Source organism: Calliopsis andreniformis, chromosome 6 (assembly GCF_051401765.1).
Source record: "Calliopsis andreniformis isolate RMS-2024a chromosome 6, iyCalAndr_principal, whole genome shotgun sequence".
Classification (NCBI taxonomy): domain Eukaryota; kingdom Metazoa; phylum Arthropoda; class Insecta; order Hymenoptera; family Andrenidae; genus Calliopsis; species Calliopsis andreniformis.
In genome coordinates this window covers 353,372-371,966 of record NC_135067.1, presented here as the reverse complement: position 1 = coordinate 371,966, position 18,595 = coordinate 353,372, and the positions used below count along the sequence as shown (strand labels likewise).

Below are 18,595 nucleotides of genomic sequence, written 5' to 3'. Positions count from 1 at the left end.
GTACAATTAATCAATTTCATCCGGGCCTGAAAAGGGCTTATATACGACGTTCATTGATTTGAAAAATCTCGGGGACGGGGCCTCCTTTGGTCCTGGTCCGCCGTTTCGGTCCTGGTTGGATTAGGTCTCTTCTCCTCCCTCGGACGCCGGTCAGCGACGCTGGCGTCTGGAAATAGAAAATGGTGGAACCGCACAGGTAATCGAGCGTATTGCTTTCACGCTATACCGTGTCTTCCCGACTCCAGGCTTCGATAACGAGCCTATGTGGAGGGGGGAGCAGTACCTTGACGTAACGTTAACGTAGTGCAGTGGACTGTATTACCGACGATTCTTCGCACTGAAGAAAGCGTCGGCAGACGAGTGTACAGAGAGGAGGGTTTCTCCTTTTCTCTGCTTAACCTGCCATCCAAGAAGGCTTGCCTCGTACGAATCACGGTTGTACGCCGAGATTCGCGAGCGTTTGACACACGGGCACTAGCACTGGCTAGGCTTGGTAGCTGATAAAGGCCAGAGGTTTTATCACTCACCGTTCACCACGACGTGCGCATCTATTCGTCGCACGCGGTCTGCTACCAAACGGGTGATATAACGCGGGTAACGCAGAGGTGACACACTTACGTTTACCCTCTCTGTTTTGGTGCCAAATATCGTCGCTCAACCAAGAAGTGGTCTTTGGTTGCTCCTCCGACGAGTAGCAAACTCAGGGAATCGGGGTAACCACCGATTCCAAGAGTGCAGTTACTCGTCTTTTAAGATATCGCTACTAACCAATCGCTGCTCTTTCGCACATATATTGCGTGTTTCTCGAATGGAGCAATGGCGCGAGCTACAGTGCGATAAATATAGCGCAGCAGGCGTCACGAGCTAAGGAACTTGGTGTCCAAATTTCCTAACTTAGCGGACTCTTCTATAATTGCTGTACCTTGCTACCGTGCGAGCGATCGGTGCAAGACTGACTTCGACTTGCGAGCGCGAGATGCTCCGCGAAAATCGCGGAGTCCTCGAAAATCCGCTACGCGGCGTTCGCTTATCGTTGTCTATCTGTATCTAATGTTTCGATTTTGCTCTCTTTCTTTGTCAGGCTCCAATACCCCCATTCGGTATCGGGTCTGAGATTCATACAGCTGATCGTGATCGTTCACCTGTTCGAACTTCAACCGCATCGGATGAAAAACGAGTCGTAATTCGAATGTACCGAGTTTATTGTCAACGCAACTGAATTTCCTACCGAAGGCGACCTTCGGTCGGTCACGTATGCTAACGTACTGCGATTCTCGCGAACAAAACAAAGATTCGAAATTTAACTGTATTTTAAACACTAATATATTATTTATTTTGTGTCTACTACCTTCTTGTCATCACTACCTGTATTTGCTCTATTAAATTTTCTGTTTCTTTATCTTTTGATGCTATTTTCTTGTGTATGGCTTTCCTTATTCTTTTAACATTTGGGTTTTCTTCCAATTGTCTACATTAATACGTATTGCACGTTCCACGTCCCCATGTATACTTCCATTACAACACAAGTGGTTTGTATCGAGTGAGTAGCATACATTCGATACATGAACCAAAGATTTTAATTATTAATCTATTTTCTTTACAATATCATAAATGCTTCTAAAATTTACAATTCTTTATTGAAATTTTTATTTTTGGATCTGCATGACAAATCCATCTATGATAAAGTGTTCGTTAATCACAAAACATAATTATTAATTAAATTACATTTTGCCTATTTGTAGCATGAAGGTTTTATAACAAGTTGAAATAATTTAAATTAAATCTGAAACTTGATCGAACATGGTGGGCAATCCAACAATATCATCGCTCTTATCACGACACAGTGTAGTAGTACCAATGTAATTAGAAATAATCAGCTTTGTTTGAAAATGGCGGCAACCTATCAAAGGGTGGCCCGCTGAAAACTGGACTATCTCTTGGTACTGTGGAAGTATTATTATAAGTATTAACGCGAAGTTAATAGCACAAATTCGTATATAATTTATACACGTATGTTCCTGAATATGTCTGTAATAAATAATTATCATTAATATGAAATGTTTCGTATCATATTTATGATTATTTGGAACAGAGGTTAGGATTTACGCGTGGGGAGTAAGGGAAAAGAATTTTATGATTAAGAATGACGGACGAAGTAAACATGTTGAATAGAGGTCCCAACAGGCAAAAATTATTACGTTTGGACATTGAAAGTGAATAGTACTCAAAACGAAGTTGCTCAGAGAATTTATCGGAAATGTTAAACAGGAAAGCAAGTCATGCAATGGAAAGCCAAAGATGATAAAGGTTTCAGTTTAATGATTATAGACCTTTCAGACGAACAGGCGGGACAGATTCTAGCCGAAATAAAGGGAAGCACAATGTGGGAATAGCTCAGACGTACGTACAAGGGATAGACCTAGAAGAAAAGGATCGATCAAATTAATTGGTAACAGAATATATAGGCCGAGTTAATAAGAAATATTATATAAGATTTTTCGTTATACGTTAGTTTTATTTTGTGAGGTATCAGTGAATTTTCTTGTATTTGGAGACCTTCATCAGATGGATTGAAGTATTTTGTTTTATGTCTAGCTTTTTTAATGTTGTATTGAAGCCAACGAAAAGGTGAACTCGACGAACTATAAGTTAACTTTGAGCTGTCCTTGAACCTTAAAATTAAAGAACACGATGAGCGTAATTCTATCGTTTATTTACTGAAAAGTTTCTCTTCAAATCAACACGTTGTAAACTGGGTACGAGTAGTTATGTGATTTACGTCTGCTGTACTGCAAGAAGAGTGCATCATTAAGGAAGTTAGTATACTAAGGAACTAAATGTTTGAAATTTTCAACAGCTGCTCTGAATACAAGCATCACATGTGGCAGAATTGTTATCAATGCTTGATTTTGAGGATCAAGGTTAGTTCAAGGTCAACTTATTACAGCTCCTTCGATTTGTCTTTCCATTGCATGAAACGCAGCATTAGAGAAAGTATTAAGGGGGTACGATCAGATATGTCAGAGCGGCGACATTACCGACAAAATTAGGCAAAAACAGGGGTTTACGGCCTGACACTTTTCGTCCTTATATGAGATGATTTTAAACTGGGAATGGGTTCATTCGAAAGAAAACAGTTCAATGCAGCGCAGTCAACTCGCGATTTAACGAAATTCTACTGATATTTAGTAATACGAGTGTCGTAAAGTAGAGCAAAAATCTACCATTGACAGCTATGGAAATTTAAGCATTTTTATGTAATTCAGAGAGTGTTTTGAATGAAATCGCGAGTTGACTGCACTGCGTTGTACTTTTTTCTATCGAATGAACCCTTTCCCAGTTCAAAATGTTCTTATATAAGGACGAAAAGTGTCAGGCCGTAAAACCATACAACAGTATTGCTTTTGGCTGGGTTATCGATAAAACAGAGCAAAAAATGTGACAAATTTAGTTGAGCATTTGCAAACCAGGCGACGCCTAATTTGTAAGGCTGCCGATGTGGAATCGGAATCTGTGATACCCAAATTAACGATGCCAGTTACTGAAAACTTCCCCCTCCACTACACACACCACCTTAGGAGTCGCGTGTACGTGAGCTCGGCGCTTCGGGCCACTTCGGCCATATTCGAAAAGTCAAAAGAGAACTCAAGTGTAAAGTGAACCTTACTCTCTCGCTCTTTAAATACTGTCCAAGTTATCCGACAAACGACACAAACCGCGCGCGATATTTTCATTTGCCCAGACATATTTACGAAAGCCCGAGAAGACAAGAATACGGACCCCGTCTTTTGCTATCATGCAAGTTCAAGTAGCTTTTTAACTTTAGAATTCCTCGCTTCATATATTACTTCATTTATAAAATACTGTAGAAAATATAATTCATATTTTAGCCACACAGATAGCCATAAAACACAGTTGCATCGTTCTCATTTTTTTACACCCAGTCTTTTATGGAATGAAATAATAATTTGAGTCATAATAATATAAAATTAAATTTATATAAAGATTGGAATTGTATATTAAAATTACTTGTAGAATAAAAAAAAAGTTGCAGGTTTGAACGGGATCCGAACTCGATCAATGGTAAAGACATAGATGACAGGTATAGGATCCGTGCATCTTGACGTTCATCATTTCATTACGGTTACGAGGTGAGATTGTGAGATCCTATACACGTCTGATGTCGCAGTCAGATTATGTATAATGAAGAAATAAATGCAGTAGATCACATGTATATTCAAAACAGTCGTGTGCGTTTGGATACACCACCAGACATGCATAGGGAATTGAAATATCTCAGTACTGTCGATTATCTGTTGCGATTTCGAGTAACACTCGGTCATGTTCGGCTCGTGTCGCATATCGCATCGCTCGCTTCTAACCTAGCGCGTTACCACTTATGTATACATACAGGGTGTCCCGTGTAACACACAAAAAAAGAACACAAAATTAAAAAAGTGTTTACATGTCATTTGCATGGTATAAGGAGGAAAATTTATTGGCTATAACAAATTATCTTTTAGATTATTATTTTCAAAGATATGATAATCAAGTTTAGTTTTTTAAATAGAACTATATACTTTTTTTCAAATCATTTTGTAGTGCGTTTCAAGATAAATTTAACGACATAGAAATTATGTATCTGTTTTCAAATGGTTTTCGAGATATTGGATACGAAAGTTTAGTGTTTTTCAGCGCAGGAAAACCTGCTCGAGTAGAGAGCACCGCAGGAAATCTCGCCTACGCGTCAAGTGCCACATGCCATATATTATTCCTTGAAATCAATACGGGAGGGTCTGCTGCAGAAACAGTAGGCCCAAATTCTGGAAATGGTTTTCCTGTGAACCTGACTATCATATCTTTGAAAATAATAATTTGAAAGATAATTTCATCTAGCCAATAGATTTTTTCCTGTATATGTGTAGATACAGTAATGTTGCCGACGAGAGCTGTTTCGTCTACACGGACGAGAGCCGCGGTCTATCCCCACTACCTCGTATGATGTGTGTCTCCGTGTAACCAATTCTTGGAACCATCGCGTACGAGCTCGACACCCCAGAACAAGGCGGCCATAAAAAACAAAGATAGCATTAAGGATTTAAATAGGAAAAGTTGAAGTTTCTTATTCGTAAACAGATTTTCACGCACGTAACACCAGTAAATTCCTCGTGCTCTCCCGATGAAAATGATATTAAACACGAAAGGATTCCGATTATTTATAACATACATAAAACTTGATTTATAGAAAGAAAGCGCACGCTCATTTACGTATACAGTAATGTTACAGACGAGAGCTGTGCTCGAGTCTCGTAACGGCTCTTGTTCGTGCGAACGAAACGGCCCTCGATCGTATTATTACTGTATTTAGAATCCAACGATCCTAATCCAGACCTAACTCAAAATATACATACACACATACATATATATATTAATATTTCTATTTAGAATTGGTTTGAGTTTCATTAGTATCTACTTATATATGTAAAATAATATATACTTCTATATTATATATTCTATGTATATATAAAAAGTATGAATAATATCTAGCGAAATAATAAATCGGAAAACGGACAAGTAAGCTCTTTCTACAAATTAAGTTATTAAGTATCTTTATTATAAATAATCGGAATCATGTCGTATGTGATATCATTTTCTTCGGAAGAGCGCAAGGAATCGATTGGTGTTACTTACGTGAAAATCCGTTTGCAAATAAGAAACTTCAATTTTTCCTATTCTTAATCCCTAATGCTATACTTGTCTTTAGTAACGTCATTGATTTCGGGCATCGAACTTGAGCATAGATGGTCAAGCGAAACCCTTTTTTTTTGCTTCTTCGGTCGTGCATCAATTATCTTGGCGACCGAGAGTAAAGGTAGCCAAATCGACTATCAGTCACGGACAAGAGTCGCGACCAGACCCAAGTGCGGTTCTCGTCCGTAACATTACTGTATATGTATACGTATACTTATGTACACGCACACATATGCGTGATCTTGATATTAATATAATAACGATATTTGGAAAAAGTGTCTATCTCGAGAAAGGCATCGACGTGGGCAAACAATGAATAATATGAATGTAGTGGTATTTAGAATGTGACACTTTTAAAAGTTTTACACATACAAATAACATGTGTCGTTTGATAAATACCACTACATTCACACGATTCAGTTCTATATTGTATCACAGATAATATCTTAGCAATCGGAAACATCGCGCGTGGCTCGTGCCGCTTGCAGGGATTAGAACAGTTGAATATGGCGTTTCAAGAGTGAGAGAGTAAGACTCATATTCGCACTCTCTCTACTTTCCGCAAATGTCCGAAGTCGGTCGCGAAGCGTCGAGTTCACGTACACATAGCTCGTATAGTAATGTGTGTAGTAGAGGGGGAAATTTTCTAAGCTACCTCCCGAATTCGAAATCATAGAAAGGCTCCATCTTGCGTTCATCAAGCAGCCACGTGTCTGTGGATAATACTATTTCTGTAACGAAAACTGTAATAGCAGATACCGACCTGGCAATTTCGAAATGTCACGTGACTACCGTACCCCCTTAACTTTAAAAAAATTCAATATCATCTTAGCGTTTCAAAACAAAAGACTGAAAAAACTAATCACATCTATCTGATGAGGTTCCTCAGATATAACAAAATCCACTGAAACTTTTATTAATATTTTTTATTTAATCAGTCTGTATAGCAAGGCCAAAAAATATTGTATCAAAAAGTGGGATGTTGGGATATCTAATACACTCTTTGTACCGGACCGCATCACCGTAGGGTTACAATGCCAGGCATTCCCACTTCGGTATGGTACGACAGAATTTCGAATGGAGGGGTTATACTCTCAAACGCGATTTTTTAGGATTCTTATAGTTCACTTTCACTTGTTATGACCGATTTATTGAACGTTGAACAGAGACAGGAGTGATTCGACGGAACTCTAATTTTCATAGGTGATACCCGCGCTTAGTTATAAACGGTCGTCTTAACTCATTCCCGAACCGGTAAGATCGGCGAACAGTGGCTGCACCCATTTTATCCTCTGGAACCTTTCCCAGTTGCTTGCCTTTCCTAGGGACCTTTGCCATCGGGTAGCTAGTTGCTGAGATGCGTTTGTTGGCACCATTTGCTCCTAACCGAGCATAAACGCGCCTCAGGAGAAGACCCTGAATGTCCTCCCAAGATATGAGCTCTTGCCATCGAGCGATTACACCGAATCGTGTTACTTGGCACAAGGTTGCTCTGATCGGAGCATTAACATGACTCTGCTATGTTCAACGACTGTCCACACCTGAAAACCGTCAGGAAGACACGAGCCCCGTTTCCCGACCGTTCCGTCAGTCACCCGTGCCTCTCTCAAAGTAAAAGCCCCTATTCTGACCCCGCGGTGCGCCTTATTCTGCTTCCCCTATCTCGGGTCAGACTTCAGTAATACTATAGAATTATAGGGCTGAACATAACGCAACCATTGACGCAACGCAACGCAGTGTTAATAATAACGACAACAATGATTACATATATATCGGAACAAACGCAGAACTTAACACAAGATATAAACTAATCATAATGATACAGCTAACTGTCACACAAACGAAACTTGTAATAATCATACAAAATAAAACCAGTCCTTAGACCTCTGTGTCGTCAACATTCTTGGTGAGAAATGTACACGCAAGATTGGATAAGGTGACAGTGGTACTCAAAATTCAGAGAAACACAACGCAAGAGATCCATCGAGGATTGCAAGAAGCTGGGTCGGATGCAATGGGGACCATTCAACAAGGTACCATGGTGGATAGAAAAGGCGTACAGAACTATAACAGATTCATAGAGATGGCAGGAGTTGCAGAATAGTAGAAGAAATCGTGGAGCAAAAGATTTATGAAGATCACGGTAGGGTGCATAATCCATTCATTAATGAAGGTGCTGGAAGGTCCATCAACACTAATAATGCTATAAATCGTAGTAATAAGACTAATAACAACAACAAAAATACTAACGGTTATAGGAGTAAAGGCTGTCAGAGGTGACACATATAGATTCTTAAAATTAATTGTCATTATTCATAATTAATATTAAAATTAAGTAGTAAGTCTTACTGTAACATCCAGGTCGCCGAGCATAGTAAATCTATGTCGGCGCGAGTGATTGGGATTAGCCCCAACCGGGAGGATCCAGAGAGACCGAGAGAAGACCTGTTTGTGCATGTACGATATGAAATTAGAACAATAATTATAATGGAAGTCTGCTTGGACAAGTTATCAATTGTACGAATATGCAACGTCGGTGCGGATGAGAAAGAAAGGAGTGGTAAACCAATGAATCGTACTATTAATATTCTTTTCTCTGTGCTTGAAGTGACAGACCTTTATTTTTTAAATTAAATCTTGAGAAAGGGACCAGAAGGGGAATTCCTCCGTTGTTTCTCGGGTAGCTCCGATCCTCTTAGTGCTTTGAACATCTGGAACAGAATGTCGGAGGAACCGCACCGTTTATTATATGAAAAATTTGTGCATGTTCTTGTGTTGACTCAAAGACTATTGACTACGAAACCGTGCCTGTTAGAAGAGAAGCACTGCTTCTCCGGTACACACAGGCTAGAGAAATGGATTGTATTACTAGTGTTTCTTCATAGCGAAGAAATTGTCGGCTAGCAATCGTATAGATTCGAATCAAACTTGTTTCTGTACTGAATGCACTATATTTATGGATTACCTTGAATGAAGCGTAGTGTAATCTGCGGTTTGTAAGCGACGAGAACCACTATTACTAGCAAAAGTAGTCTCGGTAGCTAATAAAGACGATTTATCTCACCAACGCTTTACAACTTTATGTCCACCACACAAGTATGCATCGATTCCTTACACTGGTGGCTTATTAGATGAGGTTGCAGAGTCTAGTCAACAGGGGAGTCTATCATTAACTCAAGTCGAAAATGTTTGGTGAGTGCATCACTAACTAGTGGCCAACCAGGGAGTAATCTTTAAGTATTACCCTGGTCAATTAAGACGAACTGCTTTGACTATGGCTCACGTATATTACGTGTATTTCAATCAAGTTGAATGTGCAGTAACGTAACAGTGCTCCTTTATCGTCTATAACTAGTCAGCAACCGATTTTGTTCGAACGAGGTGCTGCAGATTACTTCTGTTCGCTAACTGCCGAGATTCGGAGAGGTTCTTCTCCGTAAAAGCGCGGATACTTAATGAGCCGCTATACGATGTTCGCTATTTTCCTTATTTCCTTCTCTTTTCTTCTACTGCGGTTTCTCTTTCTATCTCTTAAACTGTGACGTCACTACACAACTTCAAGCATACTCTTGGAACAGCTGATATTGGTGATGTTTATCCGGTCGATTTTAACCGTAACAACAGAAAAACTCAAACAGTCGTTCTGCTGCATTTATTCTTAGCACAATGGAATCTTCTACCAAAGTTAAACTCGGAAAGACACACTTGGAAGTTACGTATGACAATAGACAATGAATTTCGCGAACGAGGGGATGACCTTGATATAACTCCATATTTGACCCTCATACGACGAACGCTGGATCAAAAGTGAGCCTGAGTCAGTTGCACATGAATGTAATTCGATGTTCCGCATGAATTTGCGAAGAATATGAGAACAACAGGACTGAACGATGTGTGAACGATGTGATTCATCCCTCTAGGATCTCCACGCATGCACATGTGTCATTGTGTAAAAAGCGTATGTGACTTATGTTTCTGTTGTACACCCGGTGACAAAATCGGCTTCCCTCAGAAGATGGCAACGTCGAAAGCCGGGCTCCCTTATGTCTGAGAATCACTGGCGGGATCCGTAGCTTACGCGAGATAGGTGCACAAGCTTCTATTTATTTGACTGAAATAGAATTTTGCTGGACTAAACATTATACCTAAAAGCGATTTCGTTCACTGGGCAGCGATATAAAAATATGATGGACTCGATTCTTAATTTGGTTGTAATATAGTTAATATGCATCGTGGGTAGGTGAACGCACGAATTCGCCATGTCGGCTTCCCAGCAAGGGAAGGCGAGAGAAGGCGTTCTGCACGCGCCGACCCCTTCTATAGGCCGCCGCCACATAAGAGTCTCTCATTCGCGCATAAAGACCTGTCCTTATTTAGCGCCATTTCTGTCTACCGCATCACTGTCCCCGTATGCTCTCTATTCCGCAAACAGGATTGACAGAGAGCATGCGATCACTATCATGCGGCAGACAAGGATGGTGCTAATCACGGCACGCTCTCTGTCATTCCTGTACCGGTAACTGGCGCGAAAGTAGCGCAGAAACGAATGCGATACTTCTTTCTTCGCCACGCTAAGTGTGAGATATTTATTTTTTATTTCTAATTTCTTTTTAATTCCTTTCTCTTTTTTTAATTACCTTCTCCGTCTTATCTTTGTCCAGTTACTTAATGCTAAGTCGTAATTTTATTTCTGTAAGCTTCTACAAAATGGCTTGTTTTAATTGTTTACTTATTTGTGAGGAGAAGGGAGTGGGAATGAAAGGAAATAACGCCAGGGTATTTCCACTTTTGTTTATTAATGTCATTGTCATTAGTCCTCCAACCTTCATCCGCAACACTTAGCACGATGGCTCCTAATATCTCCGCTGTAGATAGAGCGCGAATTACCGCGTATTGGGTGGGAGGATTTAGTGTAGGAGAAATTAGTGCGCGATTGGCATGTTATAAAAAAATTGCGATTTTGGATCAGGAAGTTCTAAGAAGGTAAAATAGGGAGTGTGGTCAGCCCACAGTGAGGGAGGCTGTCCTCGTAGAACTATTGCCGAACAAAACGCCGAATTAGTCCAGCAAATAGTAAACAGTCCCTTTCTGATCCCCGCGGAGGTCGTCCGCGAAATGCGACTACCGATTTTCGTGGCGATCGGTCGACGCCGCCTGCACGAAGCAGGTTTGCGTTGTCACCAGCCGGCGTGTTACTTACAAGGGAAGTTTGGGAAGTGTTAATTGCCGATTTTAATGAAACTTTGTACAATTATTCTATGGTCCTAACTAAGAATTTTGCTGTACAAAGTAGCTGCCCATACGCACTTTTAAGGGAGAAACTACCCCTTTAATCCAATTCGCCCTTTTCCTGTCGGTGCTTATAGCTCGCAAAATATAAGCGCTATAAAAAAATGTTTCATACAAAAGTTTTACTGTTTTTCAAGACCTATAAAATGGCTTTAAAAAAATGTTGAAGAAACGCATTGTTTATAAAAATTTAATCCCCCCCCCCCTTCTTCCTAACAAAAAATGTTTTTATTTCAAATAAATAAAGAGCTTTTTGTTGTGAATTCAGCATTGTATAGCGATATACAATTGTTCCATTTCTTGTATACAAAAACGCTGCATCATTTCTGCGTAGTGTAATATTCGCCGTTATTGGTACGGTGAATGGAAGTAAATATTCAATTATTATATTTTTTATTGTGATTTTCGGGTGTTGTCGTTATCGTTGTTCGTTACAATGCCCCGACAATAATAACAAACCTTATTTTCTGATCTTTGAATTTATTACGACAGTCCGAAACAATTAAATGGTGAATTCAATAAGAAATTTCTTCTGTTTTTAACATTTTGATATGTTTCAAGCGTGATGTTATTTTTACAAAGCTTGAGTAGGCACTGAAGTATTTGTTTGGAACTTCTGCACGTAAGCTCTACAAAAACATGTGTAAATTCAGAAGCAAATGTAAATGTTATTACAATTATGTATTAAATAATGTGTCTACTATAAAGATATATAATAAATAAAAGTGATGTTCGTAACAGTATTATTAGTTAGATAGAGATAGTTATAGTTAGATAGCAATAACGAACCCAATTTTTCTGATTTCTCCTGATATCTGATTATTGAGTATATGACATCCAGGAATGCAGGAATTTGGTAAATACCTCCAACGCACAACTATTTTCTCCAAATGCATAAATAACCATGATATATAAGACGGCATCAGTAGCAACGGATTCATTCGCATACATTCGTCTGTACACGTAACTCTTGTGCTCGTTTGTAAAATAATTCTTCCAATTGTAATATTCTCGCGTTGTCGATAATAATTTTTTTATAAAAACTCGATTCCTGGAACCTCATTGTGAGTCGTGACAAATACAATATCGTAAGCAGTAGTTCGTCTGTGAGATTATGAGAATACGTGAAACTTCGTTACCCTAGTAACGTAACAATAAAATCTATTTTTAATTCTTTGAGTTGTCAATTAAATCGAAAAAACATTAAAACGAGAATTCTCGTAAGCCGGCCCAACGTTCGGCTTGCTATATACGAGAATTCTCGTGACCCGTAGTCAATGTGTTAACTGATATTGCTATTTTTTCTCCCCTTTTAATTCTTTCTCGTTCATCCAGAGCTGCCAACTACAATGCAAGTTGTGCCATTCCATACACAAGTCATATGTATACAAAAAATATATTGCATTACCGGTAGCATTCAAAGTTCAGAAAATAAAGTTTGTTATTATTGTCAGGGCATTGTAACGAACAACGACAACGACAACACCCGAAAATCACAATAAAAAATATAATAATTGAATATTTACTTCCATTCACCGTACTAATAACGGCGAATATTACACTACGCAGAAATGATGCAGCGTTTTTGTAAACAAGAAATGGAATAATTGTATATCGCTATACAATGCTGAATTCACAACAAAAAGCTCTTTATTTATTTGAAATAAAAACATTTTTTGTTAAGAAAAAGGGGGGGGGGGATTAAATTTTTATAAACAATGCGTTTCTTCAACATTTTTTTAAAGCCATTTTATAGGTCTTGAAAAACAGTAAAACTTTTGTATGACACATTTTTTTATAGCGCTTATATTTTGCGAGCTATAAGCACCGAAGGGAAAAGGGCAATTTGGATTTAAGGGGTAGTTTCTCCCTTAAGGGGGCAGACTCCTTGTGTTTTTAGCTGTATGCGTGCGCTCACACAAGCAAAGAAAGTCATACACGTATACGCGATGAGCGAGAGAGACAAACGGTTTCGCAAATTACGCTTTACGTCTCGATACTTGCATAAATGAATTTTTCGCGGGTACAGAACCCACGAGTAGACTTCACTACAGGGTGCTCTGGTCCGTTTAAAGTCCAATAAACACTATACGTTGAGAAAACTGTAAAATTACATACTGTAAGCATGAAACACACGCTGTTGTAAACTAGCAAGATGGCTGCCGAAGTGATATTTTCGCAAATATCTCACGATGTAATGGTTTTTTCACTCGTAGCATACCAGAGCACCCTTCCTTGAATTAGCACAATATCGTGGAAATGCGATTTTCCTCAATTTAACACTTCTTGAAGGCGTAAAGCGTAATTTTCGTTGTGCACCCGTTTTGACACAAAAATAGTTCAACGATTTGCCGTTAGAAGCGTTAATGGTATATCTCAATCAATTTGGTCCTATTACCATCAGCATCGATAAAAATACAGATCAGTCGGTAAATGTAATCTAGAATTTGACAGCTGAATAGCGTATTCATCGAATACACGAATCAGACGCAAGAAAGGCTTAGTTGCCAAAATGTATTGAAAGTTTCGTCACGCTGTTGCCACATATATGTATGTACATATTACAATTCTGCCCATCAGGAAAACTCGAACGAATCCAACTCCAGCCGAGATTTTGATTCTTACTAATAAGAGAACATCGCGAGGTGAAAGTCTCCGATTTTGATGAAACTTTATAGGATTGTAGAATAGCCGAAAATATTCGACACATATTTTTTTATTGCTTCTAATTCATCTAAAGGGTGTGAAAACCACCCCCAAAGTTGGGGGTGGAAAACATATTTCGTTTAATGTCTCCAAAACTAATGCGTATAGCAAAATGATATAAATGGGGCGATTGTGTATTTTTGAACGACGAATCCACCTATGTAAATAGTTTTTAAAAATATCAATTTATTTAAAAAATATATTAAAAAATAGTATATTGTCGTTGTTTTCACTGACAACATGCTGATCGATCGTTTTGCAAATTTGTATGCAAATACTATGAACCAAAACACAAAATACGGCTAAAATAGAATTTTGAATTTTTACGTTATAAACAAAATAATAACATTCCTAGTTAAACTGCATTTTGTGCGAAATTGGGCCCTGAAACGAGTGGTTTTACGAAAAATATATACCCCTATAATGTTTTTGTCATTATATTATGATAAATGTTGTTTATTGTTCACTAAATGTATAAATTATAACATTGCTAATGAATACTCGCAACGTCTTGCACTCGTTGCAAACAGTACGAGAGGTTCAGTGTGAGTGACTCTTGATCGATGAAAATGTAGCAAGTAAAGGTGATTTACAAATCATTATTCTTCAATAGTTATTATTTACTATAAACAAACAATTGGAATTGTTTCAGAAGTTATAGTTTAATCCACTAATTTTACCAGAAAGTACCTTAGTTGAGTGTGAATTAGGCATTCCTTCATAATCTGTAGGTGCCTGGTTCGAATCTCGTGGTAGCTTTTAATTCTTTTTGTTTTCAATTTTTATTTTAAATAATTCTAATTTTTGTATACCTTTTCACAGATTACAATTATACCACTCATAACATTTTTATTTTTAAATAAAAAAAAATTAAAATAATTTCGTTTGTTTATTTCTTAAAAAGTATGAATGAATGAATGAATGAATAGCATGAATTTAATGAATTATTTATTCTATATATATAAGTTTTAGGATTTCACATATTAGTATATATATATATGCCCATAATTATGAAAGTGGTCTAAATTGTATATTTCTTATTTTAGGATATTGAAAGGATTACATTTGAATAAATTAGAAAATATTTCTATATTACGTAACATTATAATTAGTCTTGATTAATAAACATTTATTATAAATGTGAAATTTTGTGTGAATCTCATACGAAAATGTTGTTTCTTAGACCACTTTCATAATTTTGGGCACATGTGTATTGTTTCATTCGTGATACTCTTTCTTTCTCGCTCGCACCGTCCTTTTCTATATTCCGTATGAAGCAAAATATCGGCTCAAGGCATATTCAGTAGAGATTTACTGATGCATAAAATTGTAATTGATGTGGCAACAGCGTGACAGAACTTTCCTACGATGCGATTTGGCAATTATACCTTCGCACTTCTCATTTGTAATTCAACAGGATAACGCTAGATGCCACATTATCAAATGTCGCCTGTATAAATTATATGTTTTCACTAATGCCCGTTTCTTCGCAACAGCGCTTCGATCGATTCGGAGTAGGCCCCGAAGGAGTCTGCCCCCTTTAAAAGTTCGTATGGACAGCTACTTTGTATGGCAAAATTCTTAGGTAGGACCATAGAATAATTGTACAAAGTTTCATTAAAATCGGCGATTAACACTTCCCAAACTTCCCTTGTTAGACATGTTTTTGCGTTATTTATAAGCTTTAAGCTACAGCAGCAGTAGCCACTGCAGCAACAATAAAAACCATGTAAGTCCTTGTTTACCACTTTATAAAAATTATGGAAAAGATTTTACAAACCAATATTGTATTTTAGATAAATGTATTTATATTTGCTTTTCACACTTTTTTAAACTTATGTTTAAACATTTATAATATTATGTAATAACTTCTTGTTTTTAGGGCGACGATCTGCGGGGGGTGCTAGTTGCGATGGCTGGCGAGAACGGCGGTGGGGGCAAAGCAGTAGGAGGGTTGCAAATGTATATATATACATATTTATAATGTTTTTAATAAATATTCATATACATATCCATTCGTGCAGCATTTGGTACTATTTGCAACAGCCCATGTGATTGAACCTTAAATACTTTTTATAGGCCGTAATACCTTGTAGTTTAATTAGTATAATAATTAATATTAACTTTGCATATTATGATTTCGATTCTGATGACATTATAGCATATCTTCATACTTATATGCTTCTTCCATCTTTATTGGATATATTTGACTTTCTAATTAAGAGTATATGTATTCGTTCATTCTGTTACGTACTCGTTTTCTCTCTAATCGTTTTACGCGAACACTTTTCATTCACAGCTTCACAATTTGTGTGGCACCTCACTTTTATTCTCATACCACTACACTCTAGATTCTATTGTAGCATAACCGCTTATTCACTGCACGCTGATAGCAAAGTACACTCCGCACTTCACGACGATTATTTCCACACTGACCCAATCCTTTAATCCGCCTAGGAATCAGAGGTCTTCAATTTTATGACATTACATCCTTTCTTCCTCACCCATCACTCATCGGTTAAATAAATAAGTGAATGAAAAAGTAAACGAACACAGATTAATAGCTAGATAGATAGATAAGTAGACAAATAAATAATTAAACAATCAAATAATTAAATAAATAAATAAATCAATGAATTAAATAAATAAGTAGTAACAGCAAATAACTAAAGAACGCTGCAGTGTCGCCTGATAACTTTGTGGCTGAAACCACCTAGCTCGGTCAGACGTAATTGAGGTAATACAATCATTTCTGTACGTCCACCTTGAGGGCTTGAAAGAAAGGATAAAACAACTGACGGATCTAAAAAATGAGGGCTCAGTTTACTCGCCTGAAGCTATTTAACAATGTAGTATTCGATTAAAATCGATTATGTATTGCATACAGAAAAGAGACCGACAGAAAGGTTTTTCGACATTTTGGTTGGAGAAGTAAATACTTGTCAGCGTCGCGCGCCGGGTAATTACTTAGCGCGAAATCTACCCCATTTCCTGATACTCTTCCTTCTCTTTCAAATGGTAACAGAAGTTTAATCATGGAAGTAGTTGTAAAAACAAAAATGTTATTTAGGGAAAGGAAACCTCGCTTTTTTAACCAGTATTACATTATTACACGGAAATCCTAATTGTGATTTCAAGGTACGCGTTCTAGCGATCATGCATTGCTTTAACTGCAAACGGTAAGTATAACAATTGTTCAAATAACTGATGAATTAAAACATACTCAGATGGAGATATTTGTCATTTTCTGCCGCAATAAATGTATTGTGACATGAAAATGATTATTCGCTAATAAGTAAATATACTTTAAAGTTAAACAAAACTAAACTCTAAGAATGCTAAACTCCTTAATTTAACTTTAACAACATTAGAGCACAACTGTGTTTGATGATGCGTTTCATGGAAAATGGTACATGTGTGATATATCGTTGCAATGTCTTGTTGTAACCATGTCCACGACGAATAAGTTGGGATGTAAGTTGTCAAGATTTCGTAACCTCGACTTAACATTGCCATCTTTCATGTCGGTAAGTTTTAAATTATTGAACTTTCATATACATGGTATAATACAGGATGTTTCCAAATATATAGGGCATTTTTAAAAGGTCTGGGTTAGGTTTTGGAAATAAAGGTAATGGGAAAAGCTCATGTGCAAATATGCTTGGAAATGCTTAGTTTTTTAGTTATTGCAGTTTATACCATCTAAAATTTTACCTACGCTATGCTAACTACATTTAAGGTCCTGTTATGCCCTGAGATATTTTGGTCTTTTAAATGACTGGCCTTATAACTAAAAAACTTTCTTCATCGTCTGCATCGTCTTCATATATAAAATCTACGCTTTAAAAATGTCGTACATGTTTGAAAGCACCTAGTATGTTCTTATTTAACTTTTACCTGTGAGTATGTTTACGTAATGAAATTATTTATTAATTTTACAGATTTTAAACGAAGCGTATTCAGTGTGTTTATTATTCTTAAAATCTAGACACGTTTGAAACCTAGTACTGTAGTGTTAATATACAATGTGAACTAAGTATATGTTTCAATATTTTAAAAGGTTATAGGATACCTCAATTGGATCACAGAATGTTGTACAACATAGTGTCTGATCTGCTTTCGTTTGGCAGCAATAATAACTTAGAGTTAGCACCATATTTTGAAACGAGAAGTAGGTCGTGTACATCAGCGAGACAAATACATGGAAGGTGTCCGTTGACCTACAGAATTTGGTTTGCTTCAGAAGACCTTCCACCCATTTTAAGACCCTCGCACATACAAGTTCTTGAATGTGACTCATATTGTAAATGGTTCTTGCTCAATAGAACCAGTGATCCATTTGGTCAATCTTGAACATCTGACTACTGGCAGTCTTTTGGCAGTCTTTCAATAAATCTGTGTGTTACCTACGTTCTTTTGTTCAAGAATATTCGATCTTTAAAGCTTTATAAAAATTAAACCGTAAGAGATATAATAAAATATGTTAAGACTTTTTTCTCCTATTACTTATCCTCAACATATCTGCAAAATTGCAAAATTCTTCGCCTCGTGTTTTACCGTACAGACGAAGTTAATCCATTATTACTGCAAAACGAAAACAGATCAGGCACTAAATGATAAGATATTTTGTAATTCAATGGGGGTACCTTATCGTTCCCTACAATTTTGAAACGTATATTTGTTACACGTTGTTTACAAATACATTATAAGATGTATCAATATGCATGAAGTCCAGTTTCAGCATAAAAAAAGCATTTCAGCACTATAAATAGATTATTCTGATTTAACATTTTGAGAATATTGTTTGCTTTAAGTATTGATTAGAATACCTTGTAATTTATAACGTTCA

General features: G+C 37.2%; 1 protein-coding gene across 1 annotated transcript in view; it reads left to right on the top strand.

Moving 5' to 3' along the window:
* Positions 1 to 17,744, top strand: part of LOC143181057 (uncharacterized) — a 60,541-nt gene extending 42,797 nt beyond the window's left edge. The window contains exons 4-5 of the mRNA XM_076381247.1: positions 17,118 to 17,273; positions 17,688 to 17,744. Of these exons, the coding sequence (XP_076237362.1) occupies positions 17,118 to 17,273; positions 17,688 to 17,744 (213 nt within the window). The remainder of the gene's footprint in view (positions 1 to 17,117; positions 17,274 to 17,687) is intronic.
* The last annotated feature ends 851 nt before the right edge of the window (positions 17,745 to 18,595 follow it).